The following is an 18,271-nucleotide window of genomic DNA, read 5'->3' as shown; positions in this document are numbered from 1 at the left end:
ACTCCTCTCAGGTGCACTGTATTCTACAATAAGACAATAAAAATGTGGTGATCTTACTATAATCACTACATTACATCTTTGAGTCCTTTGCTCTCATCTCTCTGCCTCAGACAGTCTGGCCATTACCCAGACAAGTCCCTGTAAGAAAAGGTTTTTTAAGTGGGTAACACTGACCAAGCAATGCCTGAAGCATTATAAAATGAACATGGTTATTTTCTCCACTGGATCTTGGCTGGATGTCTTATCCTACCAGGGTTGGCCATGAAATCAGAGTTAATAAAAAGCACAATCTCAGATTTTAACTCCATGCTTCTGCCTATAGGGTGGAAGCAGCAGACAATAGGGCCAAATTAGTGTGGACAGTAATGTTCACAGTCGGTCACCTTCACGTATGGCTTCTGCTGGCACAGTAGGCCTAAGCAAGTTTATCTAGACTGATGCAATTAGTGCTCCAATAGAGTCTGACATGATTAGAGACAGATCCTGCTGCAGGGTCTGTCTCTAATTAACAAGGCACCTAGAGCAGCTCCTTGTGTTATGCAAATGCTATCACTAAATGTTAAATGATTGATGTTAATGTTAATGAAATGTTAATGATTTAATACTTTATTATTTACTTATATTATTTGAAATATGCTGTCTTTAGTTGTGACTAATTTCAGCTGAAACACAGATTTCTTTGCTTCTAAACCTAATTTAAACAATATTCATTTGCTTATTTCATCAAGTCTCTGAAGTGAGCAAGTTCCAAAATAATGTAGCCTGGTATATAGGGTAAATCTTTAAGTTAAATAAAAGAAGGTAGCGTGAGAGGAAATAAATAATTGATAACATATGTCTTGGTCGCTGCAGAACAGAATGTTCTCGCGGCAGCAGCACCAGAGGTTGAAGACTGATCTGCAGCACACACACTAGGTTCACTTCTCTGGTGACCAACTCAATTTAGACTACCAAACTGAGACACACATGCACGCACTGAAACACACACACATCCACACAGCAGTGTCACTACTGCTTTTCTATTAACATCCTACTGTGAATCCAAATATTGAGATTTTTCTTGAAAATGTTATATTTTTCTACTTTTTGTTTTTAACATCCCACACTGGCATACAGTGCTGATTTGGAGGCCACATTATCCAATCACCACATCTGTCAGAGTGCCTGTGCGTGACTAGGGGTGCAACTAACAATTCTTTGTATTATTGTCTAATCTGTCAATTACTGTCTTGATTAAATCAGTATGTCTAATGTCAGAACATTGTGAAAAAACTCCTTCACAAGCACAGCCATATTCAGTTTGCTGGCTTTGTCCAACAGTCCAAAACTCAAATATGACTTATTTCCACTGATACAAAATGTAGAAAAGCAGTAAATGCACATTTAAGTAACCATAACCAGCAAAATATTCGGTGTTTTGCTTCACCAGTGATTCAAATTATTGATAAATAGCTGTTTTATTTTCTGTCAATAGACCAAGCCAATGACCAACTGTTTCAGTTCGAGGCATGACAACAACAAAAACGAAAGCACAGATAAAATTAACTTACAGTAAGATAAATATCTTTCTCTCAATTATGGATGATGTAAAAAGGAGTGATGAACAAAAAAATCTATTAATTTTGTCAAAAAAACACCAAAACAAAACAAAAAAACCCACCAAAACAATGTAGGCCTAGTGGAAGAAAAAAAACAACAACTTATTACTTGCTTGTCATGTTATGAAATGTGAGAGAATTACCCCATTGGGGTTTTCATGAGAGCATGTTTAAACTGTTATTCCAACCATTAAAACCTGGTTAAAATGAGTTAATGTACCCTCCTCTGTGCATCCCTGTCCTCCACCGGCCGCTTATAGGCACTGTACTTACAGCACGTTGGTGGCCAGCGGGATGTCCGCCGCTGCTGGGGCCCTCTCCAGCCCGATGTTGGAGCAGTTGACGACGCAGGACGGCTGGGGCCCCGCCAGCGTGCAGCTGCAGTTAACGGGACAGGGGCTGCAACTCCTGCCGCCGTCCCCCTGCGGCCCGGAGCCCCATGCCTCCAGGCAGCAGAGCGCCACAAGCAGACTGGAAAAGAAGCTAAACCTCGGGACGCAGACGCCATGTTTTCGCTTGGATAAAGTCTGTCCATTTCCACAAGGCATAGCTCACTCACATCTCATCGCCTCTGATGGTGTAAGTCCTCTCAGTCTGGGAAGGAACAAAATACACGGGACAAAGGCAAACACACGCGGGCCTGTTTCTTCTCATGTGAGGAGAAAACAGAAGAAGGGATGAACTTTTTCACACCGTTATCTGGTCGGATCCCCTTCCTCTGAAAATATAACGGAGCTACTCCAGAGTCCTTTCTGGGGAAAAAAAAGTTTTTAAGAACTTCCTCTCTCCTCCTCCTCCTTCCACTTCATGCAGTTCCCTGAGCCGCCGCTGAGACCTGGCACACAGCTGTTTCCTATTAGTGTTCAAACACAAGCTGAACGAAACTTTAAATTTAAATAGAAATAATTACAAAAAGAAAATATAATTAGTGTTCATTTTAAATCAGGTCTGCTTGATATTATTTGTGGTCCTTTTTTTTATCATCGTGTTCATTATTGGATTAAACAAGCCCCCAGAGACACTGTTTGTAGTCATTTGATTAAATTATGCATTTCTTTAGGAATATGTAGCCTTCCCTGTCAATTTGACACAAGCCTGGTAAGAAAGGTAATAATGCAAAGACGCACTGACATTAGGACAGGACATGGGAAATAATTACTTATAAAATAAAAAAACAAAAAAAACTAACAAACATAAAATAGGCAGAGTGTTAATATTGTGGGCACAAATATGAAATTCTGAGGTTTCTCACAGGTTTGCTAGTTATTGATAACCTTTGTCCACATAAGGCTGCTGCTTTATGTGATTTATTCGACAAAGGTCTTTCTGATGCCCTGTCTAGCTGTGGGGCCCTTGTAACAGTGTCTCTACTCCAGCCTTCAACTCTTTATTGGCGGCCTTTTGTGTGTGTCTAATGGTACAGTTACTGAGGCTACACATTGTCAATATGTATTTATTCCTCTTTTCTACAATAACCAGATATCATACCAGGCAATATTCACTATTCAGTTAAGAACAGCACTTTGTGTCATATAATTGGACAGTTTTTGTTAAATTCCTTTGCTGTCTCAGATGTGCTCTGGATGTGTTTTTCAGCTGGCAGGTTTCTCTTGGTGTTTCTCTGAGAGTGTGTCTCTGAGCATGTTATGGTACTTAAAAAGCATGAGTTTCAGCCAAGCGATCATGTAATCTTTCTAAACTCAGTTCAAGGCAATCAATTCAATTTCAGTTAAACATATAGATGCTATAGTGTATTTACTGTCTTAATGTTTTTGGCTAAATGATAAAGTCATTACATAGTGCAGTCTAAGCCAATTTTAAACCCCTCTACTGGCAACTCTTTTTATAAATGCTCTAAGAAACACTATATAAACACAGGGCCAGTTGTTTTGTCAGAGGGACACATTCAATCCGGGACAAAAGATACAAAGGCAATGTTTAGGCTTTCAAAATGTCTTGTTTAGTATATAATGAAATGTTTTAGTAACTTACAGTTATTTGTTTCAGTAACAGGATCAGAACTTCTCCACATTCACCCCTGTTATTAGTCATGATGTGAAGGATACACAAAATTAAATACTTAGGCCATCATCTGTGCGTTATAAAGGGCGGATGCGTTTTATGGCAGGTTGAAATTGCTTGGAAGATAGAAACTTGATAGTAGGCCATCATCTGTGCATTATAAAGGGAATACATATTTTGGTAGATTGCATGTCCAGCCAGGTAGGACCAGTAGGCTACTGTTATCGCTTTTTGTGTATGAAGAGTGCTGTTTAAATGCAATGCATTAGTAAATTGTTAAGATGATAATTTACCCTTTAAGGACTGGACTCTGAACAATTTCCAGCAATATCCAATGGAAAAATGGAGTACAAGGAGAAAATATTGTCTACAAGGCTGCATTCAGTTTGTCGCAAGGAAGATTATTACTATGTTACTAGACCAGAGCTATTCAATTACAGATTCAATTGGGCCGGATTTTAAAACCAGGACACGCCAGACATGTTCTCACAAGTTGGGATCATTAGGATTTTATTGACACACTTGTATTGGTAATCCTTTTGATGCTCTTATCAGTCTTATTTATTACTAAATAATTGCACATATTATAAAAAAAATGTTTTAAACATTTTTTATTAACTAAATGTTGTTTCTAGAGCAGAAAGAGGATTTACAACAGCAAAGTCACCAATATCTCATAGGAAACAAATCTAACATGTCATTAAAATAAATCCTATTCCTGACATCAACATACTGAGTGACGTTTAGAAAGAATAAACAGCTCAGTCCCTCCTGTCCTCCTCCTCCCTCTGCTGCTGCTGGTAGAGAGGAGGGTTGGGCTGTTTCCACCAGCTGAGTTTATAATGTGCCATATTTTAATGTAAGTGGCAAACTAAGCTGAACAGTTACTAAATACAGAGAGCTTTCACTTTAGCTTGATGTAACAATAGGCTATTATCTGAACTAGCGCTGTGCTTGTGTAAAACCAAAACACAGCTGCAGTGAATGAGACACTCAGCAGATTAAAACATCGTGTTTTGCATGTTTCTGCTTATTAATTACAAGAGTGTTGGTAAAGAAATGGCTTTTTTACTGGCTAAGTCTTTATTGCACCATGTACATACACTAACCACCGTATTGTCTCAATGTCCGCTGATCGGCTGGCTGATTTCGATCCCTGTGCGCGCGTGCAGGCGTGTGGAGGCGCTCTGCAGACACAGAGGGGAGACCAAATCAAGGGGCTGCTGTAGACTTTTCGTTAATCGAGGGGGGCCATAGGGGGGTCCAAGGTCTGTGTTGCCCCCCCCCCCCCCCCCAAAAAAAGTGACTCTCTCAATGCATCAGGAGTCTTTGCTCCAATCAGTGACAATGATTTCTCCTCTTTGTGAGCATTTTCTTTATGTGAATAGATCAGAACTTAGGTGTTGTGCAATTATCACAAGGCATGTGTGTGAGTACACAAGAAAGTATAAACAAACGAAAATGAGTGTTAGCAAAAAGATAAGAAGAAGACCACTTTGGGAAAATCCCTGGAAGACATCCACTTGTGACAAATGTATTACAAAGAGTTTTAGGCAAAAAGTGATTTATTTACCATAATTATGTAATCGGAAAATGTTTTGATCTTTGCAATCTGTCCTTTTGATTTGCAAAGCTTTAATTGTGTTCATGAATGCATGCTTGTATGTCTGGTAACTAGATAGACAGCTAAATTTGGGATCACAGTGTTAAAGCTTTGTACGTCTGTATGTGTGTGCTCCTCTCTGTATCTAACTGCCTGGACTCAACAGGAGGACCTGTGCGTGTGTCTGTGTGTAAGCACATGTGTGCTGTTAGGCAGAGGTAGATGAAGACACAGAGCCGAGTGAGGGAGCACAGTAAGGCAGTACACAGTAAGGATGCCCTGTCTCTAGCACACAGCACAGAAGACACCAGCTCACCAGGACTTTCTACAAAGCCAGTTGTGGCTGAGATGTCATGATGAGCAATAACCATGCCAAGGCCACAGAGAGGTGGAGCAGTGTACAGTCAGGGAGATGTCTCTGCTAACCAGCAGCCTGGTGAATCCATGACAGTCACTTTAATATTTGGGAATTTCCACAGAACCAGGTGCAGCAGGAAAGAGAGCCAAGAGATGACGTAGTGCTTAGAAACAGAGCTATAAAAGGAGGTCCAAAAGAAGTTGTAAATCAGTTGTTACGTGGTTTCATGTCAACTCGGGTCTCTGTTCTGGTAACAGTATGGGACTCTATTTTATATCGATCTCTGACCCTCTCTGATGAAACATTTGTACTGTAATTGGTGTCTATTTTTGTTGAAAATAAACATGTTGGCACAAGTTCAACCTTTTTTATCTGGCCTAGTTTTTACACGACAGTGCTTTGTTGGCACAGCAGCCAACGTACAATTTGGCCAAAGCAACATGAACATTTGTGTGTGAGTCTCTCAGCACGTCATAAGCAGAGCTACATGATGCACATCGACCTTAAGCAAAACCTCCAGTAGGCATTGACGGGCCCTGAAATGATTCAAACGATAAAAAGAAACATCAAAGTACAAAAACATATACATTTTTTAGGTGAAAGGTAAGAAATCACTATGAAGCCGCCACTCTGTATTTGTTCATCAACACTGATTTGACTGCTGTACGGCCTCCTTCATCCCCAGAAATTACACATTTTTCTTCTCACTGAAGTGTAGAAATGACACTGCTCTGCTCTGATTTGATCATCAAATGACAGTTGTAAAACTTCAAATAATAACCCCCCCTTCTCTCTCTGCAGTGTTTCCTGAAGCCGTGCAGGGCACGTGTTAGAGGTGTTTCTTGGGTATTTGACTTGGCCAGGGCCCACCCATTCTCCCTACAGGCATCTGGGTCTCTGTACAAAGAAAAGAAGAGTCCCACAATAACTCTTGCACTCTCTTATTCTTGTTGGCAGCATTTCATTGCAGAGTTCATATTTGAGAAGCAAAACATGTGCGAGTGGAAGAGGGGCTGTGCCAAATGTTTTAGGTCAAACAACTCAAATGGTTTCTATTCTAATTGAGTGACTGCACTGTGATCAGTTTCTACTATTCCAAAACATAAAGTACAATGCAATAGTACACAAAACATTATTATGCTGTTAAAAATGATCGTTTCTCAGATTGTGATAGCTCATAATTCTGTACTGATAATAATGTTTAGGCTAAGTGAAATCATTTTTATGGCTGCACCATTCAATGAAATGGAAAAATGCATTTCCACCTATCTTTCAAAGCTTTGCTACCCACACTGGATTTAAATGAAGTAAGTCCTTGTTAATAATGTACAGAAAATGGCCTTGATGAAAAGAAGAGTATGGTTTAGGGGTGGTGATGGCGCACTGGATAAGACTATGCCTTTAATGTGAGAGACCCAGGTTCAATCCCCCACTTTGACCCACTCATGAGCAAGACACTTAACCTGTAGTTGCTCCAGAGGTGTGCGACCTCTGACATGTATATCAATTGTAAGTCGCTTTGGATAAAAGTGTCAGCTAAATGAATAAGTGTAATGTTTATAAAGAAGAAGCATTTCGACTCCTTAAGAAGCATTCCTTAAAATGTGAAATACATTAAAATACTGACATAGAAAATTATACATTCATAGTGCTAAATATGATGATGATAAAACAGAAACAAAATTCTTATTTCAAAAGATTTTACACTCCCAGTTAGTTTAGACTCTGGTGCCAGTGGTGCTTTTATTTAAGGTGGCGTGTCCTACTGTGGACATTCATTTTGAAATGAGAGATCCTACGTCTTATCTTGAGCCCCATGGTTTGAACTTGAAGTGCAGCCTTTTCTGAAAGATACAGGGGCAGCTTATGCAGGGAGATTGTCAGCCATTATTGTGTTCTTTTTATTTTTATTTTTTTTTACAGTGAACAGAGGCACGGAGGGAGGGAAATGACACAAAGGTCGAGACAATTAATGTCAAATTTGGTTACATGAGCGGTAATTACAGTTAGAGTCTTAGAGGGCTTCACAAACACTAACCACATTAAATGAAGACACAAAAGGATTTTCATCTCAGTCAAGAAAACACAGAAAATCTGAAGGTGTTAGACTTTAGACCACTGCTCGACCAGAGCACTCCCTGGAGAGAAAACATTGATTTTTATTATGTTCAGGTTGGTTAGCTTTTGTTAAATTGAATCAATGAATCTGGTGTTCTGCATGTTGTGTTATTATTTTACAAAGCCTGTCCCAACTGTTCATGCAGTCCCGCTGTACCATTTTGTCCAAACCTATGAAATGTTGTATTCTTCATTCGTCTGGTCTGGTCCGGTCTGGGCCGGGTGAAGGTAAAATGAGCATGGCTCCTGTTTGGTTATGGGGAGGGTCCTCCAGCCCGGCCAGGAAAACAGCACTTACTGAGGCCTCTGTCTGTGTTATTGTAGGGCTACAGGAAGAGGCGGGGGAGAAGAGGAGAGAGGGGGGAAATGGATGAGGAGAGAATGCAGAAGGAGAGAGTGAGGAGGGTCTGTGAGATGGAGGCGCATAGTACAGAGGAATGGAAGAGTTGTTATTAAAGGCTGATAGATAATTGAGGATGCAGCAAGAACAGATGGTGATAGAAACAAGAAAAGGGTACAAAGGAGGTGATAATGACTGTTAGAGTAACAGTTTGTTTTCATAATCTTTGTGATCTCTCCTCAGTGATTCCACATACATGAATTAAAAATAATTTGAAACTAACTGTTGACTGACTTCATTTCTATGTATAAAACATTACATTTAAAATAGCACACATTTTCAGGCTCATCAGCAACTCTGCCTTAGTTACATTTCTTCCACCTGAGATCACGTTGGCAGCTGCATTTGCAGATTGAAGAAAACAGAAACAGTTTTAACTTCCTTCATTTCCCCAGAGCCAATGAGCTCTAGTGCAGTGGTGGAAAGTAACAAAGTACATTTATTTTTACTTTATACATCTCCTCCACTAAATATCAGAAGGAAATACTGTGCTTTTTACACCACTACTTTTATCTATCTATGATCAAGTCTTTATGTTCAAAACCTGTGATCAGTTTTTTTGAATGATGTAGTTATAATGAGCTCCACATTAAAATGCTGCTTCCATGTTAATGTATCAATAATAATATTTCAATCATACACTATTTACTGTTTAATAATGTAACACTCTGACAGGGACCCTTCAGCCCAACAAACAGTTTTACTGTCGATACGTTGATGATAATACTTTTTCAATTTTACTACAGAACAGAGTATTTTTACAGAGTGATGAGGCTACTTTTTAAAAAGTAGAAATGGGTGATAGCATCACTGCAAACACATCTTCAATCGCTCCCTTTCTATTTATTCAGCTTCACCTTCACCTTGGAATCCATCTGTCAGAGCTATAGTTTTTCCTTGGATGGAACATTTTTCTTCATTATCCAATCTCCATCTGTGCTGAGCTAAACAAAAACTGTTTATACCTTACATGTGTGTCAGTTACCAGTTCAGGTTTATGGCCAGATTTTCCTTTTCTGCTTTCACTGTTGCTGCTCTGGGTCTTTAAATCCTGTTAAGATATCAGACACTGAGTGAACAGGTGTAATGCAAAGCAACACAATAGCGACTACTGTTACCTTATTATTTGTTTGTTGTTTCAAAGAGCACCTTCAAGGACTTTGTGGTGGTGTTATGGTGGACTGCATTATAATATTTATTACTGTTTAAAAGTGTTTCTATATTTTCTCCTTTTCATTTACATAGATGGAGAAGCAAGAATATTAGAAATACGTTAAATATGATATGGAATACAAACAACATAAAATACAATAATGACAAAACAATATCGGCTGACAGAAACGAGAGGAAACTTAAATTACTTAAGATACATTTACTGTACATTTACTCATAAAGTTTTATCTGGAATAACACAATTAAATTAAACATCCTATTGGTGGATGGTTTAATAGTTTTGCAAATACCTTTTCTACATTCTTACATTCAAACAAAAAGCAGTATTTGACGGTTAAATATGACAGTAACTTGTTTCCCCAAAATTACAGCAGCCAAGCTGTGATTTGCAACAAGACATCTTTTTCTCTTGCCTTAATTTTGACACGTTTCACAAATCAACAGAAATACAATTTTTGGTACCCATGCTGGGTATGTGAGAGCCTTGTGGAACTTAACAATCATTTGTCAGATCAATCATTAGTGAGGAGGAGTAGTATGCCGCCACCTTTTGCAACACAAATTGCTTTTGTGAAATGGGCCTTTTCATCGTTACTTTGGGGATTCTGGTGCTGGTAACCTTGACGTTTCAAATAGCCTGTCTATAATTTCTGTATTCATTCAGTAGATACTTTTCTATTGTGAACTAATGTTTAAATTTAACATAAAGATCACACACTGACATATTTTGGAGCTCGCTATGCCACTTCTGGATGAACTTCAAACTCTGCACAGCTGATGTTGTCAGACTTTTGTGTAAGACAGAGATCAGAAATCTGATGTCTGCTTAACTTTTAATCCATGGTTATGCATGTACTACAGAGATAAACAAGTTAAGCATCATCACAAATTACAGCATCAACACTTACCACAGATAACAATTAAAAATATTAAAAGTAAAAAATATTTAACAGGAATTTTGTGTTGGAGTCTCCATATGTTAGGCCATACAGAAGAACATGACTTTCAAACTTTCAAACTTTTTATTATGATATGTACAGGAAACAGTTGTCACACAATACAATGAAATTTTTACTCAGTCAATCCTCCCAGAAAAATCACTCATTAATTAAACACCCTAGTAATAACAAGAGACATAAATAACACTGTGCAAGAGGATGGATGTGCACCTGATCAATGGATCAATGGATATGCCATGAGGAGACAGGGTCACTGCAGCAAAAAAATTTAAAAAATTCAATCCAGTCTGCCTTTTAAACAACACTGGCCAACTGCCTATCAGTATATCACGTCTCTTGAGTGCACAACTGTCCAGGACCTCCCTAGGAAACAGAATCTTGTAGTGTTACGAACGTAGAGATTTAGGCTGAATGGTTACTCAGATATGTGTCAGACAGACCCACTTCTCCCCCTTTAAGTCTTTATTTTGTTTTTTGTGTTTTTGTTTTCATCTTCTAATTTTTATTTGTCTGTTTTATTGGAATGCTCATCCTTGTATGTCTTCTCTGAACTGTATACCCATCGCTGTGCTGTGGTTTGTGCTATGAGTGTAACAGTGACAGTGCAAAGTCTACAGACTGAGGTAGGTAAGTGTGCATATGCTACTTGTGTGTGTGGTGGAGTGGATCATTGCACCTCAGGATAAGAGGGCGGACTACAGTTTTGAGGAAGGGGCAGCAGGTGAGTGTCATTCACAAGCCTGATAAAAACAGTTTTTCAGTTTGTTGTTAAATGACATCGCAAGCCCTTCTGTTAACCCTGGTCTGGTACATCTTCTTTAGTGCTGTCAATGCTTGTAGAATCCGATAATGTAATAATTTCCAGATAATGTAATAACTCCTAGTAATGTAATAAAAATCTCCTCTTAACTCCATCAAAATGTAATAAAACCTGATAATGTAATAACTTCCCAATTAAATTGTTACATTAACTGGATGTTGTTACATAGGTTAACCTTATTTTTGCAGAACCCAATAATGTAATAATTCCCCAGTATTGTAATAACTTGGCCAATGTGGTAGTAGTATGTCACCAGATGTCATCAACACATTCTTGATGGCATAACACTACAATATTAGCCAAGTTATTAAAATAAAGTTAAAGGTCCAGTGTGTAGTGTTTATTACATTTTTGATGAAGTTAAGAGGAGATTTTTATTACATTATGGAGAGTTATGACATTGTCGGGGAATTATTACATTAGGATGGAGGAGGATTTCGGCTGCTCTCACCACCTGTTGTTGATCCCAGATTGTACAACTGCCAAACTAGACTGTGATAGAGATGGTGAGGATGCTCTCGATAATACTTTTGTAGATGCTGCTGAGGATTTTGTCTGGCACTCCAAATTTCCTCAGCCTTCTTAACAAATACAACTGCTGTTGTGATGTCCTCAGCAAGTGTGTGATGTTGTTCAGTCATGGAGAGAGCATCAGATATGTGAACACTGAGCTCTTGTTCTGTAATTATTGTACTGTATAATTTGTATTTTATTTAACACTAAAGGTAAGTTAGAGAAACTACTGAATATTGTGTTTCATATAGAAAAGTTTACTGTACACAGACCTGAAAATAATCAGATGTTCAATCATGTGAAAGCTACAGAGTACAGTCTAAATCTAAGTTATTAGTAGTTCACTGCAAATGTGTTTCACCTTTTATCGGCACAAACCAGACCTGCTACACAATAGTGAACACACAAAAAAGAGTAAGCAGTTCTGACAGCTTCACAACGATCTGGAGGTATTATCCAGTGGATGTACCAAGGCCGGCAGTGTTCTCCATCAGAGTTCAAGGCCACAGGTAAGTGCTCTACCTCCACTCTTCGACTGCAAACCACTGTGGGCCCAATAAAAACAGCGAGCATAAGCCACTCAAGTCCAGCCACAAGAAATATATAGACTCAAATAAATAAAGTAAAGTTAGAAAGCACTAACAGAGTGCATACCTCTGCCAAAACTGCACAACCATCTTAAAAGCACCTGGATCCAAAATGTGCAATAAAATCCACAAAGTGATCGAAAAACATGCAGCCTGGCTGATGGCCTAGATAAAACAGAACTATACAATAGAAAAATCTGAATTATATCACCATTTTTTTGAGGGAAATAGAGAGCAAACAAGAGAGACAAAGAGAGAGTTTATTCTTTAAGTATGTGACACAGTGGTTCCTGGACCACCGTGATTCCAAAGGACAAACACAGTGCTGACTCGTGGTACTTCTTCTCAGTACTGTGTTTGAATGAGGACACACTTGTTTGTTCTGTCAAGGAATCTGCATCTACAGTTCTTTCACTTGCTGTGTTTCACCTGTCCATCCCAAATAGCGCACAGTGCTGCTCTTAGTTGTCTTTAATCATGTAGGTGCACTGAAGACAGTAAGCTCATGTACAGGCACCACATGAGGGGCAGTCATAGATCAGAAGGGAGAGCAGGTTTTACTTTAGTTGTAGGATTAGTGGTTCAGTCCTTGCCTCCTCCTGTTTAAGTGTCCTAGGCAAGACACTGAAAATTCTCCAGATGTGTGTATAAGGATTTAGACAAAAGCACCTGGCAATGGAATCTAAGGGCTCAGTTATGGACTTTGTGCAATGTTCAAAGATACTCTGGCAGTAGATGATAAGGAAGGGAATGAATATTTATTTTCTTTCATTATCTGGTTTAATTTATGTTGCAGTAGTACAGATGTTTCAGAACTTTAGGTGAGCCTCTTCTGGCAAAACACTAAAACTACACTTACACACTGTGAAAAGTGTTAGTATACTTATTATTAAATCATAATGATAATAATATAAATAATAGTAGTAATTGATGAAGATGATTATATTTTAATTATTGTTTCATGTAAACATCCCAAAAAGTCAATATCCACAGATGAGTAAATCATTACAAATTCCCACTAATTAAAATGTTCATAATTAAACAGCATAAATCACACAAAAATCAAGACAAAGACTGTGTAAATAATTTATTTTCAGGATTTCGAGAGTAAGCTAAAGTTACATGAAACATCCATTGCACTTGCAGTCATCTATACAGTTATAATTTAAAGTAATAATTTCACATTTTGGGAAATAGTTAGGTGAGAAGATTGACTATCCTACTCAAATGTCTGGCCATTAAACAAGGAGCTACGTCAAGGAGAAGGTTAGCTTATTGTTTTGGTGATTGGAAAGGACTGTATAACTTGACTTTGTGGTCACTCAGGGGGCTTTGGTTAAAATGCAGTCCAGACAAGATGTTCCCCTTTGAAACTAAGTAGGTGTGTGTGGTTTGGTTGTCTGCCCGCACCCACTCTTGTGGAACCCCCAAATAGCGACAAAGCAAACACTATTTCAATATAATAATTCAATAATAATTATTATAATTAATAATTCAATCATTCCACACTAGCACTCTGCTCAGCTGTGTCACGCTGAATGTTGTCTGTCTACTTCGGCAAACACTGTAGCATTGGGCCGTTCTGACAGACACTGCTTTCATATAACTGTCTCTTGCCAAACCATAGGCTCTTATCATAAATAATCTTTGGTTGTCAATATTTAATTAATTAATATTTCAAGAAACAATATTAGCGTTGTCTTTTTTTCTCTGGGCAGCCATGTTTTCCTTTTTTCCTTTTATCTCTCTCACTTTCACACTGCCCACAGGACAATAATGTTCTTTGACAGGCTGGTAAGGTCAACCCCTGGGCTGTGTGATAGCTTCACTCCAGGGGATTGTTGTGGAGAGGGGCATAAACCTTCCCCCTTTACCCACCTGACACTCCGATATTAACTCTGTGTGTGTGTGTGTGTGTGTGTGTGTGTGTGTGTGTGTGTGTGTGTGTGTGTGTGTGTGTGTGTGTGTGTGTGTGTGTGTGTGTGTGTTAGTTTTGTTAGTGGGGGATTGGGTCCTGCAACAATGTTCCCAGCATAGAAGGAGGGAACACAGGTAGGTAATGTGGGAGGCTGCAACGCAGTGGAAGTCGAGGATAAATGTTATGATCATTGAGCATGTAGAAATAGTCTGTAAGTGACACATTTAGAGATGAGAAGTCAAAGAAAACGAATGAGTATTAACTTTAAGATGCAGATTGTTGTGAAAAGAGTTCTTTAAGAGTTACACTTTGTTCCCATGAATTGACAATATAACATAACATACTGTTTTCATCCATTTCTTAACTTTGTGTTTGAGTTATTGATCTTACAAATATTCTTGATATAAATGTGGTATTGAATACATCATCCATTTGTTTCTACGTTTCTATGCATGGAAAGTGGCGTTTGCGGCACTTTCTGTTTGGTTGGAAAAATCTTATTTAAAATTGGTGAGCTTCAAAGCAATTCAAACTCACACCAGCAGGACGCTGCATCATTAAAAAGAGCTTTAAATTTATCCCCTTGGATGCATCAAGATGTCAGTGGCAATCTCTGGGGGCTCATCAACAGCCTACCACAGATAATTCAAGCTTTGTGCAGGAGAAGCAGAAAAAGGTAAACAAAGGTCATTCCAAATACCTTCATTCACGAGGAACTAACACAACAAGCGGATAGCTGAATTATCAGGAAACCAACTGAAAAGGTCATAGTGGATTGACAGAATGATATTTATTCGTAAAATCAAAAATCACATTTTTCATTTTGCTTCACTTCTACTGTGACTTCTGAATTGCCATTTATTTTTTTAACATAGACACCAGGAAGAGTAGCTCACACTTTTTGAAAGCGTAAGTGGATCCAAATAAAGAATAACAGTTTATTTCTTTAGCTCTTTACTGCAATAGTATTCTCAAAGGGCTTCACAGACCCCCATCAGAAAGGATACTGGTCCTCCATGCAGGCAAGGAAAACTATCATGAAGAAAACCGGAGGAAACATTTAGCCACCTGTTACATGGTCTGTGCTCTTCTCTATCCTACGGGGCATTCTGACTTTTTTTTTATTGTATGGCAGAACAGATTTCCACTTGACCCCACTGTAATAGTTATGTCAAGGGTAAAACAGATACCATGCTCAAAGTAAGGTCCAAGCACTTACTGCTGGATTGCTTTTGCTTTCACTTGAAGTGGAAAGTCTGTCTTGTCATCATGTCATCATGCCCATGGCCTTTTCAACTAGATATAATAGACTAGATCCATCTCTCAACACAACCAGCAGTCCCAAACCATATTTTCTGGAAATTGGCTCCAGGACCAGTGACAAAAAAGGATCACACATGTCCTGGGGAACATTCACATCGTTTTTTAAAAAAACAAAAAACATCTTCCTTTTATATTTTAAATGAATACAGTGTCCATCCTGACAGGTCCCAGCAGCCCCATATTGGCCAGCCCTACCACCATAACCTGCGTCTCTCTCAGATAAGAATGCAGTGTGATTAAAGGGTCAGAACACATGAAACCAGGCTGTTTTGGTAATGTTTTAAGATGCATTCCAGGCAACAATGCTTGTATACCAACCCTGTACAGACAAATATTGCACAGAAGCAACCTTTTTGGCCGGGATTTAGGAGCAGCCACAGAGATAGATCCGGTTATATCCAGGCTTATTTTGAGTGATTGTGCTGGATCAGCTGTGGTTTACTTCTGATGATGTAATGACGTACTTACCGGTAAGCACAGGTGTCTTCAGCAAAGTTTTTAAGAGTGGTTCCCTGCTTGGATTTTATGTTCCTTGTACCCATGTCACTGAATGTAAACATAACTTTTTGAAAGAAAACTAAACAGAGCATCTTTAACTGACGAGTCAGAGGGTTTCACTTAGCATTTAGAGGTTTAGCATTTAGCTGCCACAACAGTAACACCAACACTGATTCTAATCTTAACCGCTAACATCAAAGTCAGCTTTTTCACAGAGACCAACAGACACAAACTAAAATCTTCTTGAAAGAATAGGCTGTCAATAGTTGGCCCTCACAACCACAAGAATAGCACACACACACACACACACACACACACACACAAACCTGTTGTGCAGCCCTGTTCCCATCTGATAACATCTCTCTTAATGATTTTTTTCCACAGCTGAAGCAATTTTGTTATCCTGCTTCATGTCAGCCGTGAAGATAGTCAGGGGAGTTAATTTTTTCCCATGTGATTATTTTAACATTTTCTCACGAATGTGTTTGAATAAACCTGTGCAAGCCTCGACTCAGATTACCATAATTACTATCCTATCCAGAGATATGTTTGTCTAAACCAGTGATTTACCAGCCACGAGCCAGTTTTTACACTAGATTGCTCTCTATATTAACATATAAGAAATTAGTTTATTTTTCCTACTGATCTTGATGATTCTCATTCTCCCTCGAGTCCACTTACATCCCCCTGTTTATATGGTGTGCGAACACTTGTGGTCTTGAACAAACCTTGACCCCAGACTTTCAGGAGGGCAGATGTGAAATGGAGCTCTTCACTCTTACTCAAGGCATCTTATCTTCTCTCTCTAAATCTCTCCTTCAGTCTTTCAATCAATGGTATGCAATCAGGTGAGCGAGGCTCTCTGACTTACATTGATACTTGTATTTAAATGAAAGGAGATCATTTTGTTGCAGCGCTACATCCATCCTCAATATATTCAACAATCCCACCGCATTGGGAGTATGGCTGCTAGGCATCAGTATCAAGAACGTGGTGTCAGTGCTTTATATGTGTTGCCACATTGAGCTAAAGAAATGAATAACTGATGACCTTTCAAACCATTCATCTGTGTACTGTTTGATTTATAAGTTTATAAAATAGAAGGTAATACTGTCTTAAGCTCTGAATATTTTGCATTTTTCAGATAGTATTCTCAGTGTCTGACAGTATTTCATCACAGCCCCTGATGTGTGTTTATTGAACATGTTTGTGTGTACTTGCAGCTTCCAGGTGCATCAGAGTTCATGCTGAGTGAGAAGCTCATATGAGATTGTGAAACAGTTCTGCATTGTTGTGTGATCTGCATGCTCTGTTGTTGTTGTTTTTTACACTCATCCACTAGAGGCTGTGGGACGTTATGTTGTGGTCTATGCTCAGATGCGTTCCCTGGTGTGTGTGTGTGTCCAAGGTGAACACACTTAAACACGCAAATCAGTCCGTGGTCATATTTACATCTGACAGACTATTCTGATACCCTGGTGTTTTGAAGTCATAAAGTTGTAACGGACTGTGGGGATGTGTGATACTCAGAAGTGTTTGCAGAAGATACAGACACCCCTATCTGCACCTGCACAACCTGCAGAGCTGATTTCATCTGTGTGACAGCTTCACTATTTTTTTTTACACACACACACACACACACACACACACACACACACACACACACACACACACACACACACACACACGTAACTGTGTCATTTACTTCTAATGAAATGTATGAAATTAATTCTCCTTATGTACTTTATGTATAGCTTTGGCAATATTGTTGCTATACATTCATGCCAAAAAAGCTAATTTGAATTTGAGAGAGAGAAAAGATGTTTCAAATCAGCAAAACAAAACTAAACTAAACAAAAACACAAATAAAAGATGAATTGTCAACTTTAGTATATGGAAGAGAATATGTTTAGTCAGAGTAGTCCTCTGTCTGTCGCACATTCATCTTAATTAGTGCAACGCTGAGAGAATGTGGTTCAGTTTACATCTAACAGATGGTCAGTATCAAACAGCTGGCAAAGCTTAAAAAAATGTTTCATTACCCATTTTTCAGTGTCAGATAAACAACATGAAGCTTTAGGTCTAAACTAAAACCACTGTTTGTAGAAATAAAATAAATTGCATAGTTCATTTTCTTGATTGGTGGAGAAATAATAACTTCAATTATTACTTATTAAAGTAAATTAGCCTCTAATCTACTGTATGGGCTTGTGTACAGAGGATCGTACATCCAGAGCAGCAGAGAAATACTCTCATCTTTTAAAAATACTCCAATTTAAGATGTCTGTGAAGATTCTCAGTCATCTAGGTCATAGTTATACTCCAATTTAAGAAAATATTCTAAATTCAAAATACACATGTTAAGGAGTATCAGCAAAAAT

At 38.6% G+C, this 18,271-nt stretch overlaps 1 protein-coding gene across 3 annotated transcripts in view; it reads right to left on the bottom strand.

Moving 5' to 3' along the window:
- Positions 1–2,635, bottom strand: part of pkd1a (polycystic kidney disease 1a) — a 71,240-nt gene extending 68,605 nt beyond the window's left edge. For 2 of the 3 annotated variants that reach the window (XM_038714055.1, XM_038714057.1), the window contains exon 1: positions 1,872–2,634. In XM_038714055.1, coding sequence (XP_038569983.1) covers positions 1,872–2,146 — 275 coding nt within the window. In that variant the 5' untranslated portion in view covers positions 2,147–2,634. Of the gene's footprint in view, positions 1–1,871 lie in introns of all 3 variants that reach the window. The other variant, XM_038714056.1, reaches the window with a different exon arrangement.
- Between the last annotated feature and the right edge of the window lie 15,636 nt (positions 2,636–18,271).

This window comes from Micropterus salmoides, unplaced genomic scaffold (assembly GCF_014851395.1).
Source record: "Micropterus salmoides isolate LMB-PRFRI ecotype aquatic unplaced genomic scaffold, ASM1485139v1 Ms_hic_scaffold_12, whole genome shotgun sequence".
Classification (NCBI taxonomy): Eukaryota; Metazoa; Chordata; class Actinopteri; order Centrarchiformes; family Centrarchidae; genus Micropterus; species Micropterus salmoides.
Note: the sequence above shows the minus strand (reverse complement) of the source record. Positions and strands in the feature narration are given on the sequence as shown.